At 35.2% G+C, this 18,969-nt stretch overlaps 1 protein-coding gene across 6 annotated transcripts in view; it reads right to left on the bottom strand.

Moving 5' to 3' along the window:
• The window catches only part of LOC125675656 (glutamate [NMDA] receptor subunit 1-like), a 186,675-nt gene that overhangs the window by 46,536 nt on the left and 121,170 nt on the right, over window positions 1-18,969 (bottom strand). For all 6 annotated transcript variants that reach the window (XR_008800963.1, XM_048913438.2, XM_056158088.1 and 3 more), the window contains one exon: window positions 3,480-3,652. Coding sequence is in view for 5 of the 6 variants with exons in the window: in XM_048913438.2 (XP_048769395.1) it covers window positions 3,480-3,652 (173 nt within the window). In the remaining variant the exon portion in view is untranslated. The remainder of the gene's footprint in view (window positions 1-3,479; window positions 3,653-18,969) is intronic.

The raw sequence follows: 18,969 nt of genomic DNA, 5'->3' as shown, positions 1-18,969 counted from the left end.
TTTATTAAACAGTTTAAAATCTGGGAATTATTTGTGCACTTTTTTGTTGGTAAATTGTCGATTTCGTCTACATCATCGCCGTTATCAAGTGCTACATTATGTAGACGTACGTTCGTCAAGTTTGTGTTGTGTTCGTCTAAAATTTGTCTTTCCCAGCTTTCGTTGTAAATGTATCGCTTTCAACTGTCTCAATTTGTGAAACGGAAACTGATGTAATGACCGGACATGGCGAGTTGTGCTAACTGCATATTATCACTGTCTGACTCGCCTAAGAGCTCTGAGAAGTCCACGAGGGGAAACCCTGCTTTTGGAAAACATAATTGGATTGTTGCCGATTTTGTTTCATTCCCAGAATGTATCGAATTCATCGATTAAATAAATTGAACTTTGTCTTTTAATGTCATTTCTCGTCTCTGTTGTTAGGGGGAGGGCGCCATTACCTCGTGCGTGGTGCTGTCATAATTGAAAAGTGCACCCCCCAAAAAATCAGGTTTTATTTTAAACTGATCGCGACTCATTGCCAGTTGCACTCTTTTACTTACCTGAGGCTCCCTCTGAGACACCCTTTGTGTACACCGCGTGTGATCGACCGAATACCGACAGGTTGGTCATCGCGGGGTGGCTGGTTTAAATGCGATAATTAGAGCTAATTACGAGCAGTTGGGACCTCGTGTACACCGAATACAATTGACCGTAACAATTAGGGTGGTGTATCATTGAGGGGCCGGTTTACACAGGATAATTAAAATTAATTAATAGCAGTTGGGACTGTGTAAGCCAGCCAATATACAGAATACGCAGTATCCGGAGTACAGGGAATTATTAATAAAGGATTTGTTAAAGAAATGTCAGGGACTATATTTTGTGGCCGGAATTGACAGAGCGCCAGAGTGCTCAGAGGTCGGTTTGGACAAATTATACTGTACCAAACTAATGCAAGTCAAGATATTGAGTGGACAATATCTTCTTATGTCCAGAATGGACTGACCCTTGGCCTTTGACCTAAAATAGATAGGAGTCATCTATTCGATAGGATGTACCAGTGTATCAAGTTTGGTGTCAGTCAAGCTACTGATTCTTGAAATATAGGGGACAATATATTACTATGTCAAGTTTGACCTTTGATCTTTAACCATGTGACCTCAAAATCAATAGGGGTCATTTACTTAAGATGTACCAGTGTTCCATGTTTGATGTCCATCAACCAAAGGGTTCTCGAGATATGGAGTGGATAGTATATTCCTATGTCCATTTTGACCCTTGACCTTTAACCATATGACCTTAGAATCATAAGGGGTCATCCACTCCTTATGATGTACCAGTGTACCAAGTTTGATGTCTGTCAAGCAAAGGGTCCTCAAGATATTGAATGGACAGTATATTCCTATGACGTCCAGAGTGGACTGACTTTTCACCTTTTGACCTAAAAATCAATAAGGGTCCTCTTTTACTCATAACCAACCAACATTTGAAATATCCTAACGATCAAGTGAATGGTTCCCAAGATATTGAGCAAACATGTGGTCTGCCGACCGACAAGTGCAAAGCACCCCCCCCCCCCTCTTCTTTGAAAGGGGGCATAAGGAATTGTTTACAAAATCTCATATATATAGTCACATGAATTTAGAAATATGGCTGAAATGGGTTTCTGTACTTCAGAAAAACGTAAATACTGACTATCACATTGACATTAATGGGCTTCCATAATTCTAGAAAAATTATGCTGATTAATTTACACTGGTATTTAACCAAATATAATACACACTTTTTAATTAATTTTTTTTTTTATGTGAAGGGACACATTATACATGCCATTAAAGGTTTTTGACTCATTTTGTTTTAGTCAATGCAATGAGCACTTATAATTTTTTCGCTGCGTTGTTTACCTATCTAAAAGCGTAAAATTGTTTTTTTTTAAAATTATCTTACACCCTGTAACTAATCATTATGAAACAGTCAATCAAAATTTATCATCGTGCAATTTTTAAAACTGCCATATTATGATACCGTGACTAGCTCATGTCTTGTGTACACGTCCTTTGCCACTTGATTTTGTCAGATTTCTGCATGTTGCACGTTTTTCATGGGTCTGGGAATATGCGATTACTTTTGAGTTTTAACTTTGCTTTTGCAGTAAACGACTGATGTACTTACCCATCTAAATGTGGCAAAATTTTAAAGGGTTATGTTTGAATTCTTCATTTAGTACCAATTAAATTACTGGCTTTGATTATTGATATGTTTATAATTACCAAGGGGGGGTCGTTATATTGCACCTTGGTACGTCATTTTTCGAAGCTTGGGTGATGTTTTGATTACAAAACATTGAACGCTCGCATCGGCTATTTGAACTTTAAACAAAGAAAATATCGAGTCTGTTAAAACTTTATTGCTACGGACTCTCGTGCTTTGCTAAAATTAAAATTATTTCCTCGAAAATACTGCTATGTAGAGTGTATAAGGACAATATTGCCGTTTTCTTAAAAAACAAATTTGCTGCACTGTATACAAATTCTAGTGCATGCTATTTTGAAAACCTGCATTATTTCCACAAAGATTTCTCGTGAAGCTAAATGAGTAAATGCGATTGTACACACGAACAATGGTATTTCCACTAGATGATTTCCACAATTTACAGGCCCCAAAACTTGGCAAAAGGGGATGCGTATTAAATATATTCGGCAAAATACGGTAAATCACCGTAAATGCGATTATCTATATCTGACTGTAGAAAACATAACAAACCGAACGTGTGTTACTCGTATCACCCCGGTAGATTCCTGCAGAAATAGTCACATGGTTTAAGCTTTGACACACTTTCAAAGAGGTCTCGACAGGGAGTATGATCGGTCCTAATATACCAATATCATTTTCAAATATTTACTATGCTTTTCCAACCTAAGAAAGCGAGATATTACTTTCTTCACTATGAAATATTTACTTACAAGTTATTTAATTCATGTTTACGAATCTATTTTTGTAGTTGATATATTTAAATACACACGTACAATGTAAAAAAAAAAAAAAAAAAAAGTACAATCACCTGTTGCTTACATCATGTATTCATGCGCACTATGTTTAGTTTCTTTAAACGTATTGAGGGGACTCATTAAAATTACATTGTTATAAGAATGTCAACATACATGTATGATATGTCTTCAAAATTTAATGAAGCTGTTCAAAAAGCAAATGAACAATATTGAAGATCTTTGTGCGCGGGATTTATTTGCTGTCGGTGTAAGAATAAACAGAAAGGTTGTGATATGCGATAAATCCGCACGCCGTTGATAGCAAGGAGCATCTCGCTTCGCAAGCAGACTCAAAAATCACAGTGACCTAGCTAACTTAAACTCACCCTCCATCTGACAAAGTTTGATGATTCTAGGCCTCACAGTATTTAAGTTATTAGCTAGAAACAAAGTGGGACATACATGATCACCATAACATAATATGACGAGCGTATAAAAAGATAGGCATACTTTCATGAAGTTTGAGAATGGCCATGGAGATTTTAGAGGTCCATGGACTCTTCTTTTGCAGCCCTACTCCCAGACCTGACCGCCCAAATAAATCCCCTACTGTAATAAGTTCACAGTTCTGGCCTGCTTCATACTCCAGACGAGATGAGTCCCAGATAAATGCCTGTAACTTCCTACAAACAAAAAAAGTCTCCATATGAAACATGTACAATACCATATCAAACAGCAACAGCTACTATGAATTTCCTTTCATAATAATACAGTGTAATATACGAGTCAATTTATACTTATTCGCTATATATACATGTACTTCTTTGATAGCAACCATGTTAAAAGAAATTCTTGTCAAATCATAGCTTTTGATCATGAAATGTCTGCAGTTTCTACTTCCTTTCTAAACAGTAATACAAAACTATATGGCTATAATCACCCAGAGGTAGACAAATAGCACTGCCCAGGACAACTATATTTTAGAGTCAGACAGGTAAAATTAAAAGAAGAAATTGAAATGAATTTTTAAAGTAAATTAAAAATATAGTGTTGATCGTGGATAAACTGAAAATAGGTCAGCATTCATCAAGCGATTTAATAGCAATACATATACCCCTCTAATGAGAAATGACATGAATCACTAAACTGCTTAATTAATAATAATAATGATTGGTTTTATATAGCGCCTTTTCCAGCGTATGCTGCTCAAAGCGCTTTACAATAATCAATGTACATTATTACCCCGGCTAAGTTAAATTAATTGCAAAGTGCTGAATCTACTTTGATGCAACATCAGCGTAAATGCGCAATGCTTCGATGAATTGAACAAAAGTACCGAAAATGGTACATAATACGTACGTGAAAATGCTTACATAGGGTGTTTTACTTAAGCCATAATTTGTAGAACTTTGCTACAGGTAGTATCAGCCATCATCAGACTGTGACATACTTTCTTTGCAAAATATGAATATTTCCTAAAAATGGACTAAGTTCAACAATCTGTAATTTTCTTAAGAAGAAAATCAAAATCATTGCCACATGCACATCTTCCATGCCCATAAAAATGTTCTGTAAAATAAGAAGGTCCTCACTTGAAAACTGTAGAAAGGAAAATAAAAGACAAATCATGTACTCTCTATGCAGTATTTCCTCAAAACTGACTACAAGTTCAACATCATGTAATTTTCTCAAAAACTTGAAGGAAATCAAAATCCTTGCCACATGCATGCACATCTTCCATACCCATACAAATACTCTGTAAAATAAGAAGGTCCTCACTTGAAAACTGTGGAAGGAAAAACGGACAAATCATGTACTCTATATGTAATAATTCCTCAAAACTGACTAAGTTCATTAACCTGTAATTTTCTCAACAAGAGCAACTCCAACGTGGCATAATATGCCCGTAGATTTTGCTCAAGGAAAACATATTTTAGTGGGATTCATATTTTAGTGAAGTTAGCACTGTCCTCTGTGAGCTAATTCATTATTATGCTTGTAGAAATGGATATCAAGATATAAAGAGGGATAGCCTTAGAATGCGCTACTTCATAAATATGCTAACGGTTCGGTTTGTATCCTGCCCACAAGGTTTTCCTAATAAGTGATACTATGACCTTGACGTTTGACCTTTTGAAAAACAATAGGCACCTTCCTCTCATCATGATGATCAAATATACCAAGTTATAATATCCTGGAGCTTACGGTTTGGTTTGTATTCTGTCCACAAGGTTTTCCTAATAAGTGATACTACGACCTTGACCTTTGACCTTGAAAAACAATAGACATCTTCCTTTCATCATGGTGATCAAATATACCAAGTTACAATATCCTGGAGCTTACGGTTCGGTTTGTATCCTGCCCACAAGGTTTTCCTAAAAAGTGATACTATGACCTTGACCTTTGACCTTGAAAAACAATAGGCATCTTCTTCTCATCATGGTGATCTAATATGCCAAGTTATAATATCCTGGAGCTTATGGTTCGGTTTGTATCCTGCCCAAAAGGTTTTCCTAAAAAGTGATACTACGACCTTGACCTTTGACCTTGAAAAACAATAGGCATCTTCCTCTCATCATGGTGATCAAATGTACCAAGTTGTAAAATCCTAGGGCTTATGGTTCAGTCTGTATCCTGCCCACAAGGTCCGGACAGACGGACGACGCCATACCATAATACGTCCCGTCTTCGACGGGCGTATAAAAACTGAAGGAAATCAAATTCCTTGCCACATGCACATCTTCAATACCTATATAAACACTCTGTAAAACAAGAAGGTTTTCACTTGAAAACAGTGCCCAGAGGAGTTCACTGAACAATTCATGCACAATATTTTCTCAAAACGGACTAAGTTCAACAACCTGTAATTTTCTCAAAAATTGAAGAAAATCAAAATCCTTGCCACATGCACATCTTCAATATCCATACAAAACACTCTGTAAAACAAGATGGTCCTCACTTGAAAACTGTGGGAGGAGTTAGCTGGACAAATTATGTACCCTCCATATCACAATAATTTTCAAATAAAGGGGCAAGAGAGGTCGAAATGGAACAAAATTGCAACAAGACCTAAAGTCATCCACGAAGAAGCTACATAGCAAGTTTCAGCTTGATATGTGACAGAGAAATGAAATTAAAAAAAGAAAACTCCAAATGAACGGACAGACGAATGCACGTACAGACATCTCTGTACCATAATAAAGACAGGTATATAAAAATGGACAAGTTTGTGACATTTAATGGAAAAAGAAAGGACTCTGTAACATGCAGTAACAATGATCAGCCGTCTCTATCTACAGATCTCTTTAAGTGTGGCAAGATGGCAGAAACTAGGCTGTGGCTTTGAATTCATTACAATGATCAACAGCACATGGCATTTTGATCCTCTTGCAAAAGTTTTCTGACTATTGCAAACTTTTCAAAGACAAGATGTGTTTGTGAAACACAAATGCCCCAGATAATGGCCAATTCCAAAGATGGTCAAGGTCACAAGGCTTATGACAAATATCTTGGTACCAGTAAAAGGATCTTGTCACAAGAAATGCTCATGTGCAATATGGAAGCTCTAATATTTACCATTTAGAAGTTATGACCAATATCTTTTTTTTTTTTTTTTAAAGTAGGTCAAATGTCAAGGTCAAAAGGTTTAGTACGGAAAGGTCTTGTCACAAGGAATACTCATGTGAAATATAAAAGCTCTATCATTTATTGTTCAAAAGTTATTAGCAAGGTTAAAAATTTCAAAAAGTAGGTCAAATTCCAAGGTCACAGTGTCAAAAATATTGGTACCCACCCTGATACCAAAACCCCTACCCCTGGGATAATGAAATATACAATATTGGTAAAGGACTATCTGTTCTTTCTAAATATCTATTTAGTTTCAATAGCACTAAGGGCGAGATCAAAAGTTCAACGTCTGATAAAAAACTAAATCCATATAGTTTTCATCAAGACCCCCCTCCCCGTTTAAAACTAAATATGATGAATGTTGTAACTAATCGATTAACAAGTTAAAACCTACGATTATAAATACATATACATACAACACTCTGTATACCTTTTCTACTGTTTATTCACAAATGAAAGTGTACATTAAAACTAGTGAATGTTCATCACAATGTAATATTATTATGTGGTGTTTTTCTTTTCTTTTTCCACTAAGTGTAATCGATGTCATATGACAGAAACTTATGTGAGATTTTACACCCTCCCCCCTTCCCCTAACTATCTGAATTCAGATAACTATCTGAATTCAGATTTTTATCTGACATTGATCTTTTGATCCTACCCCGAAAGAAGATGTTACACATAAACACTATATATACTAAGTTTGACCCTGCCTTAGGGTCAAAACCCCTATACCAGGGATCATGAAATTTACAATTTTGGTAGAGGCCTTGTTCCTACTCTACATCACTATGCATTTAGTTTTTCTTACACATGTGTGGTTGTAGAGAAGAAAATTTTTGAAAATTGTTTGATTTTTGCCCCGCCCCTAAGGCCCCAGGGGTGCAGGAATCCTGAAATTTACAATTCTTGTCCCAAAGATGCTTCATACCTTTGACAAAGAATCAGGGTTGGACGGTTAAAACCGCCCCCGGTTTTAACCAGTGGTTTTAACCGTCCTGGTCAATACTCCCGAAGTGGTCAAAACTGGTCAATTGTGATTTAAACTGTCCAATTTCCTATTTTAGTACATTTCTTGCAAAGATAAAGACAAATTAAGTCTTTTCATTATATAGATCAATTGTTGATCAATATTTTTCATTAGATAATCAAATGTAATTTCATAAGTTTAATATATTTGGTTTGCTGAAACTTACCAAAATATCTTCAGTACCTACCAGAGGGTCACAGTTCTATAGCATAGCTTGACAATTGGAGACAGACCTGTTAATATATGTACCTGGACAGATTAAGAATAAAAGGTAGCTGGACATTACCTGAGCACAGGAAGCAGAGTTGACACCAGGTGTTAATAAGCATAGGCAGGGACCAGAGATGACCAGTGTGTGTGTTATTGTTATGAAAACATCACCAACCCACCCCTCAAATGTTTATTTAACACTTAAAATGAAGATTGATGAAACAATACTTATTAAAATATAAGTAGTTCTTGTTAAACTAAGGAATTTGAACAGAAACTTTTACATCTTCCCCAATTCAACAGAGTCATTTGTACATTATTTATCTAATATTATGACTTATAAATATATTATAAACTGATAGTGCATGTTATGAATTACAGTATTTACCATAATGGTCATCATTTAAACATTTAAAATAAATAACACAGATTATAATGACCAAATAATTTTCAATTGACCAGTATTAACCAGTATTGACCAGTTTTAACCATAGAGTTATGTCCAAGACATGGTGTTATGTCGATATCGTTGATATCAAATCCATGTCGAATCATTGATTGTCAACAAAGTATCCGTTGCAAACATTTTCCCGTAATTCAAGCCTATATGACCTTTGATGACATCTCAGTTTATCTAAATATTCATATTCTTTTCGACATAGCATAGGGTCGCGCATATGGTCGATGAAATTATCATTTGTGTACTTATTTTACCTTGCTGTCGATATCGACGACATCGATGATATCGTATCGATATCGAATCAATATTGTTAAACAATTCGTTATGACTGTCCTAGCTACTATATTTCTTTACACTTGTGTATAAATTTCGCTAGGTTGCACTACATGAGTTCCCCTTACTGTCGATATCGAATCATTACCGTTTCAAAATTTTGTTGTGACATTCTACCAACTATATTTCTTCATTGTTGTTTGTCTGTTTATAAATTTAACACTGACTGAGATTCCATTGTTGTCAATATCAACGATATCGTGTTGATATCGAATCATGATTGTATAACAAATGGTTGTGCATGTCCTTGCCTGCATCATTTTGATAATTGTGCAGATGTTTAGGTAATTTGCATTAACAAAGTATCCCTTGCTGTCGATATTGTCAATATCGACATCATGTCGATATCGAACCATGATATTTATAAGTTTTTTTGTGACCATCCTTGCTACTGTTTTTTTTTTTTTTTTTTTTAACAGATGTGCATTCTAAATTGATTAAATTTCTATTCATGTCGATATCGATTGGTAAGCAGTTGGTTGTGAAGTTTTTTGCTACTGTCCTTCTTTAAACTTGTGCTTATGATTAGAAATATCGCATACCCTAACCCTAACTATTTTTTGGTTGTGAAGATATTTCTAAGCTGGAATTGTTATTGTGACTGGGGAAGAACCCCCCCCCCCCCCCCCCCCCGGATAACAATTCATGGATACGCGCCTGATTAATCTCATGAAAACAATGCAAGGGAAATACAGTGGAAATTTTTTTGCTATAACATTTCAATATTTTGATTTTAATTTAAAAAAAGTTTAGGACAATGAATACATTGTTTGGAGTTAAATCTAAAAATCTGCATGAACCTCGGGCAGAATTCTTAATAAATTCACGAAACACGATCGATATCGATACAATATCGGAACAGTTTTGTCGATATCAACAAAGCACTCAGCGTCATTTATGATGATTGACTTCAACAACAAAATCCATACAATTAACTATCGATACGACATCAAACTGATATTGCCGATATCGACATGATAGTTAGTCTGTGGTCAATTTTCAATATTAATTATTTCACAAATCTCAGTCATTTACAAAAACTCCATATGGCTGATATCGAAACAATATTGACACGACATTGTCGATGTCGTCGATATCGACATTACACTCGGTCTTGGACATGTATGTAACAATATTGACCAGTATTGACCACCGGCCCGGTCAATACTCATATTGACCACTTTTTTGCCAACCCTGCAAAGAATTGGAATGGCAGTTAGGCCAATTCAACTTGATTAGTAGGTTATCATCCGGGGTCACAAAACAAGAGGCCCACAAGCCTTATTGGTCACCTGATTACTATTAAAAAATCATCACTACTCCCAAGGGCTATGGAATCTAGAAAAAAAAAATTCCTGTTCTGAATATCTTAGCTAAATTTTGACATTCAGTAGAAGTATAAAACAAGATGTGTTCTTAAAACTTCAATGCCCTCATAAGTGAATACACTGATAAAAGGCTTCACATAAGGCCAAGTAAAATTAATTAGTAGATTATCATTCCCGCCCGCCCCTCGAAAATCGCTCCGCCCCGATTTTTTTTATTTTTCAAAATTACGATTTCCGGATATTTTTATGTCCGGTCCAGTATCGTAAACGTACATTGTTTCACTTTGCCTTTTAGAAACCCAAATACACATGTAATTATGATTTATAAAGCCTTTTCTCAATGAGGGAAGGCATTTTCGAGGTCAAGAATACCATGGCGAAAAATAAAAATAAAATCCTCTCACCCGCCCCATTTTTTTGGTGAAGTTTGAATGATAATCTACTAATTAATTTTACTTGGCCTAATATAATAGGTGTATTAAAATTTATTTAACATTAAAACATATGACTAATTTGGACCCATCCTAAAGTCAAAACCCTGGGTTGTGAAATTCACCATTTTTTGTACATCTATTTCTGCTATTCCTTAGTATGCATTTGGATTTTATACAGTATCAGCAAACTTACACATAAACACTATATACTAAGTTTGGTCCCACCTTGGGGTCAGAACCCCTACCCCTCAGATCATGAAATTTACAATTTTGGTAGAAGCCTTCCTGCTTTACATCTTAATGCATTTAGTTTTTCTTAAACATGTGCAATTCTTGAGAAGAAGATATTTGAAAATTGGTGAATTTTGGGCAGTTTTTGCCTCACCCCTAAGGTTCCAGGGGTGCTGGAGTCTTGAAATTTACAATTTATGTCCCCCTTGTTCCAGAGATGCTTCATACCAAATTTGAAAAGAATTAGAGTGGTAGTTATCAAGAAGAAGTTTAAAATGTTCAATTGTTAATGTATGACGGATGACAACCAATTGCAATAGGTCACCAGAGTAAACTCAGGTGATCTAAAAATATGGGGTGGGTGGATGGATGGATTTCATTTTTTAATTTTTATCTCCCGAGAGAAAAAAATTCAATGACAAAAGGCATCACACAAAGTGTTAATCAAGTTAACATTCAAAGAATCCTTGGTAGAATATATAAAACCAACATTCTGTGATTTTAATCATTCACTCATGTCACTGGGAAGCAAGCTTGTTTGAAATCGTAATTTTTGAGAAAATAATTTTTTTTATCTGGGTGGGCCCTTTCTCGAGGGGCAGGCAGAGATAATAATCTATCAATGAATTTTAATTGGCCCTATCAAGAAGAAGTTAAAATTTTCTATTGTTCGCACATTTAATAACTGACCATTTTGGCCCCACCCCGACACCAAAACCCATACCCCTGGGATCATCAACTTTACAATTTTGGTTAAGGACAACAGTACCCGCAACATTATTCTTGACATTCCTATCGTGTTCTATCGTGCGTGTATCCTATCCTATCATGTATCAGGTTTTCCGTTTTCTATCGTGTTTTGCGTTTATCAGGTCTGTCGTGTATCGTGTTTTGCATGTATCAGGTTTTCCATTTATCGTGAAAATCGTTTATCGTGTAGCTTTGGAAACTATCGGGATCGTATATTAAATCTAATGAAAAAGTAAGATACTTTCCAAAAGCTTTATTCGTTTTGTTAAAGAAGCTATTTTTAGGAATTTAGGAAAGCCAGTATATTTGAAGGAGAACATAAAGCTGTCAATTTTAAGGCAGAAAAAGAGCTATATGTCTGTCCAGAGAGGGTGAAAATTTATCACAATTTTATTCTAAGTAGTCTGGAAAGTAGGCAGTGGTTTGCCGAGCAAACCGAGGACAGTAAATTCATCTGGAGTTCATAAACATTTCCTTGTCTAGAAACAATTATTTGTAATTAACACTAACAGAGAAATAGGAAGTTCCGATCTGAAAGGAAAAATCAGTAAATTACATTGTTTATTACATATATTTTAATAACAGTTCTTTTTCTTCCGATTTTTTTTCACCTGTATTCATCTTATATACCAACTACTGAACTTGTGCACGTTCTTATCTATCTGATTTTGTGTATCACCCGTGTTTTGACAGTAAACATTCTCAGGGACATTGTATTTCACACATTTAGAAGACTAAGTTTTAAAAGAGTGCAAGGGTATTGCATCTCCCAAAATTCTGCTCAATTGGGCACGATTCAGCTGTCATTGTTGTTTTTTTTACATGTACATGTACACATGTACCAATAGTCGTACGTGTAGATACTGGAAATTTATGCTGGTTTTAATGATTATTTGATTTTTTTACATGCTAAACACAAACGTTTTAAAGCATTTCTAAATTGCGACTTTAAATCAAGCCGGGTTTCGTATATGTTTTTAATAGTTTATTTATTTTTTGTTAACAAAATATCAATTCATATAAATATGTCCCAATTACTTATGACTATCAATTATCACTCATAGTCACGGTGTAGAAATATCTAACATATGAGCATATGGTGTAGTGCAGTGGATTGTTTTTAAAGCGGTCATTATGAAAATAATTGTAGTTGTTGAATGAGCGGTGAACTCTGAGCTTGATGTAAAATAACCCCCCTCCTAGCTACACACAAAATAAAACTTTGTTTTATTTGATATCCAAGATAATAGACATTAGAATAAGAGAGCTATTGAAGCATGATACCACTACATTATATTACATTTTGTAATTCCCTGTTTAATTGCTAAACGCTCGGCACCAAGTGTGCCACGTATCCTCAGAGATGACCTTAAAAACAGACGCCCCGTGTCACAGTAGGTGTGGCATGCTAAAAAACTCTCACTGCTCAATGGCCGTAATTGTCGAGCATAGGCCTAAATTTAAAAGCTCTTCACCGGTCATGGTGACGTCTCCATATGAGTGAAATATTCTCAAGCGAGACGTTAAGCAAGATAAAAATCAATCACTCCCTGTATGATTCATATATAAAACATTAGGTGACAATATACGTTTTAGAATCATTGGCTGAGAAAATTCAAATAGATATCAAATAATGAATTCAATACCGTATATAGTTTAGTTTCCGGATTTTAGCTGTAATGACGTTTAAAAAAAAAAACATAAATAGAATTTAAAAAAACAACAAAAATAAACGTACAACCGTGGATAAATAAATTATATGTATTAGGTATATATTGAATATTGAAATCCTTCAATATTATTATCAACATAATGTAATTATTTTGTACGTATCAAACTTTCGTTCTGTCTAAGTTTACAACATTTCTATCAGGTTTTCCGTTTATCGTGAAGATCGTTTATCGTGTTTATCAGGTCTATCGTGAAGATCGTTTATCAGGTTTTGCGTTTATCAAGTTTACCGTGTATCCTATCGTATCGTGCGTGTATCCTATCGTATCGTGCGTGTATCCCATCTTATCGTGCGTGTATCGTGTTCTATCGTTTATCATGTCAAGAATAACGTTGTGGGTACTGTAGCTGCTCTTTCTAAATCAGTGATTTTTTGGGGGCCAAAATGCCACCGATATTTGGCTGTTTCCCCTCACAAAAAGTAGCTATTTTTTCCCAATTATATATGTTTTTCCAAATTTCAAATCTAGGGAAATTAGGCCTTTTTGAACAAAAAGTTACCATATATTGCTGACAAAGAGTAAATACTTTTTTTTCTTCAGTTTTATTCTCAAAACCACTGCACATGCAAAAGGTCTTGTAAAGAATATGTAAAACAATGGAGGCATCCATATAATCAGATATGCAGTGTAGTATATAGTTTCCAGATACACATTAAGCCATATTGTTGACACTTTCAGTTTGACCGCCATTATATGTAGGGTCAGGCTAATGACAGGAAGTGGCTAACAGTATAGGATTTTACTAATATCCGAAAAATACAAATGGGAGAGACATTCTGGAAACTTGATTATTAATATAATATAAACATTCAAGATTATGGGTACAAATGCTGGTGAATTAATAATTTATAATTTTTCTTTATGAAATTAGACAATAAGTATTTCTTAGAAAAAGTAAATAATATTTATACAAGATGTTACTTAAAAATTCCCATACTTATTTAATATTAAATACTGATTTATTTTATGATTTTAAATCAGATGAGAAATAAACCTCAAACAAAAATTTGTTGTTATTTGATTATTTTATGCATTTGTGCATGTAGTTTGAAAAAAAAAAATCACTGTAAATATCCACTTAGTTTCAATTTAGTATCAATAGCACTAATTAAAGACCCAATTTTAAGTTGACACCCCCAAATTGTAAGCTGCCTGTCAATCAAACATTTAACAATAGATCTCAGATGGAGTGACATCTGCAGACACTGTGGTCTGGGGCTACCCCAGAGAGGTGTTTTGATAACAAGAGCAACGCCAACGTGGCATAATACGCCCGTAGATTTTGCTCAAGGAAAACATATTTTAGTGGGATTCATATTTTAGTGAAGTTAGCACTGTCCTCTGTGAGCTAATTCATTATTATGCTTGTAGAAATGGATATCAATATATAAAGAGGGATAGCCTTAGAATGCGCCACTTCATAAATATGCTAACGGTTCGGTTTGTATCCTGCCCACAAGGTTTTCCTAATAAGTGATACTACGACCTTGACCTTTGACCTTGAAAAACAATAGGCACCTTCCTCTCATCATGATGATCAAATATACCAAGTTATAATATCCTGGAGCTTACGGTTCGGTTTGTATCCTGCCCACAAGGTTTTCATAATAAGTGATACTACGACCTTGACCTTTGACCTTGAAAAACAATAGGCATCTTCCTCTCACCATGGTGATCAAATATACCAAGTTATAATATCCTGGAGCTTACGGTTCGGTTTGTATCCTGCCCACAAGGTTTTCCTAAAAAGTGATACTACGACCTTGACCTTTGACCTTGAAAAACAATAGGCATCTTCCTCTCATCATGGTGATCAAATATACCAAGTTATAATATCCTGGAGCTTACGGTTCGGTTTGTATCATGTCCACAAGGTTTTCCTAATAAGTGATACTACGACCTTGACCTTTGACCTTGAAAAACAATAGGCATCTTCCTCTCATCATGGTGATCAAATATACCAAGTTATAATATCCTGGAGCTTACGGTTCGGTTTGTATCCTGCCCACAAGGTTTTCCTAATAAGTGATACTACGACCTTGACCTTTGACCTTGAAAAACAATAGGCATCTTCCTCTCATCATGGTGATCAAATATACCAAGTTATAATATCCTGGAGCTTATGGTTCGGTTTGTATCATGTCCACAAGGTTTTCCTAATAAGTGATACTACGACCTTGACCTTTGACCTTGAAAAACAATAGGCACCTTCCTCTCATCATGATGATCAAATATACCAAGTTATAATATCCTGGAGTTTACGCTTCGGTTTGTATCCTGCCCACAAGGTTTTCATAATAAGTGATACTACGACCTTGACCTTTGACCTTGAAACACAATAGGCACCTTCCTCTCATCATGATGATCAAATATACCATGTTATAATATCCTGGAGCTTACGGTTTGGTTTGTATCCTGCCCACAAGGTTTTCCTAAAAAGTGATACTACGACCTTGACCTTTGACCTTGAAAAACAATAGGCATCTTCCTCTCATCATGGTGATCAAATATACCAAGTTATAATATCCTGGAGCTTACGGTTCGGTTTGTATCCTGTCCACAAGGTTTTCCTAATAAGTGATACTACGACCTTGACCTTTGACTTCTGACCTTGAAAAACAATAGGCATCTTCCTCTCATCATGGTGATCAAATGTACCAAGTTGTAAAGTCCTAGGGCTTATGGTTCAGTCTGTATCCTGCCCACAAGGTTCAGACAGACGGACAGACAGACGGACAGAGCCATACCATAATACGTCCCGTCTTCGACGGGCGTATAAAAACAACAGCCAGTATCTATAGGAATTCTTTAGATCTTGAGGAAGACCAGTATACCCGAGTTTTGATAGCAATGACCTGTCCACATCTGCCATTTTCTTGTAATTCAATTGTTTTTAAAAAGGCCCCTGAACAATGCAATTTCAATATAATTGTAATTTCCCCTCTCCATATACCTGTACATGTATTATAGATTACACAATGAGAAATCAAACAATGATTTGCACAATAATTTTTAAAACTTGTAACCTATTGAAATAATTTATGTCATCAATTTATGATACCTCTATATTTATAACAGAAATTATTCATTGAGTCAATGACAGAGAGAGAGAGAGAAAGAGAAAGAGAGAGAGGGGGTGGGGGTGTAGAATGTGTCAGTTACCCTTAGGAATACAACCATTATTCAAACACTATGGCCACAGAAACTCTGCAGAGGTCACTGAGACAGGTCCTGTGTATATCAAAACTATAAAAAAAAAAAAAAAAAGCAGGACAGGTAGATTTCTACCACCTTTTGTCTCTGTGTATTTATTTGAGTGCAAATTTGGGTATAGCAGTTAACACCTTGGTAGACCCTGGCCACTCCAGGTAAATAACATCTGTTTAGATTAGGCTCCGCCTACATTTTTACTGACCATAAGGTCATGAGATGGGTCTTTAAAGAAGATGTTATTCCAGTGTTTTACACATAAACACTATATACAGTAAAACTCGAATATAGCGAACACGGATATAGTGATATTACGGTTATAGCGAAGTGAAAACGATTTCCCTGGCAAATTCTTTATATCTTCTATAACGAATACGGATATAGCGAATTTACGGATATAACGAAGTAAATTCCTATTCCCCTTGAATTAAAATTGAACATAAAAATCACCTTTTATAACGAATTTATTTTTTTTTTTCATTTTAAACTCTTTGTGATTTTTAACAATCATTTTCCATTGACATAAAGGATCCACACTTATTGCGACATTTCTGTTTGTATTTTTTCAAAAAAGCTTGTTAACACAAATTAACAATACTTACCGATACGTTTAGGAAATATGTTGTCGGTATTGTTTACTATATATTCTTGTTGTTTGATTGCATTTATTTTATCGCACACTCCTTTATATGTGTAAAGCCACAAGTAAATGACAATTGCAATAGATTGTACATGTATGTATTGCGCAAACTTTTGTTGACATTTCTCTCTCGACATGTTCTTGCATGACTTAATAATCCATCAAGATAAATTATCATATATAAATCAATGTGTATATTTCTTGTATAAAAATATTTCTTCTCGAAAATATATATGCTTCATTTCTCTTATAGACAATACAAACGCAAGTATATCGATTGCTGCTTTCTTATATAACTGGTATACATATAAAACAAATCAGTTTTATAACGAATTCGTTATATTTGAATTATGAATTCGTTATAAACATATAGCGAATTACGCTTATAGCGAATTTTTATGGAGGGTCCTCAGAAATTCGCTATATCAGAGTTTTACTGTAGTAAGTTTGGCCCTGCCCTGGAGTCAAAACCCCCACTCCAGGGATCATGAAAATTACAATTTTGGTAGAGGCCTTCCTGCATTTAGGTTGTTTTTGTTTTTGCCCTGCCCCTAGGGCCCCAGGAATCCTGAATTTTACAATTTATGCCCTACTTGTTCCAAAGATGCTTCCTACCAAATTTGAAAATAATTGGAATGATAGTTATCAAGAAATTCAAAATTTCTCTTGTTTACACATTTAATAAATGACCATTTTCACCCTCATACCAAAACCTCTATCCCTAGGATCATGATATTTACAATTTTATTAAAGAACTACCTGCTCTTTCTAAATATCTATTTAGTTTCAGTTTAGTATCAATAACAATAACAATAAAGAAGATGTCATTTAAGTGTTTTACACATAAACACTATATAGTAAGTTTGGCAAGTTTGGCCCTGCCCTGGGGATCAGATTGACCTCTACCCAGGGGATCATGAAATTTACAATTTTGGTAGAGGCCTTCCTTCTCTACATCACTTTGCATTTAGTTTTTCTTACATACATGTGTATGTGCAGTTCTACAGAAAAAGATTTTTGAAAATTGGTTAATTTTGGGCAGTTTTTGTCCCGCCCCTAAGGCCCCAGAGGGTGCAGGAATCCTGATGTTTAATAACTGACCATTTTGGTCCCACCCTGATACCAAAACCCCTACCCCTGGGATCATCAAATTTACAATTTTAGTAAAGGACTAGCTGCCCTTTCTAAATATCCCCTACCCCTGGGATCATCAAATTTACAATTTTAGTAAAGGACTAGCTAGTTTCAATTTAGTATCAATGACACTTTTGGTCAATTTTGGGCAGTTTTTGCCCCATCCCTAGGTCCCCAGGGATGCAGGAGTGCTGAAATTTACAATTATGTCCCCCTTGTCCCATAGATGCTTCACACCAAATTTGAAAAGAATTGGAATGGTAGTAAAATGAAGAAGAAATTAAACATAATAATTCAAATTAGATGATTTCAGCAAGAATATTTCTGGTACAGTCCCTGAAACGTTCTTCTTTCCCACTTAAATGGTGAGCGAACGGTGAATGCACGGTGAGTGAACGGTGAATGCACGGTGAGTGAACGGTGAACGAACACAGAGCGAACGGTGAACAAACGCAGAGGAAACAGTGAACGCAATTTGGTGAACGGTGAGTGAACGCAGAGCGCAAAGTGAACGGTGAACGAACGCTGAGCGCACGCTGAACGCAAAATGATCTATTTACTCGGAATGTTTCGGATTTTTCCCTGGGATTTTAATTATTTCATAATAAAATACATGTACATGTATATTTCATCAATTAATAAAAAAATAAATAAACTAGAATCGTGATACAGCATATTTTACAGTTCTGGATATATTCAATGTAATATATTTTTGTACAAGTACCGAGTATACATGTATATATATTTCATGAAATTATCACAAATTGTACATTAATACACGCAACAGTCATACACAAACAAAAGCAAATTTCGTATGCATATTGTGTATACCATTACATGTACAGATACATTTAATGAATGGGTATAATATATAAATAAT

This window comes from Ostrea edulis, chromosome 3 (assembly GCF_947568905.1).
Source record: "Ostrea edulis chromosome 3, xbOstEdul1.1, whole genome shotgun sequence".
Taxonomy (NCBI): Eukaryota; Metazoa; Mollusca; class Bivalvia; order Ostreida; family Ostreidae; genus Ostrea; species Ostrea edulis.
This window is presented reverse-complemented; position numbering and strand designations above follow the sequence as displayed.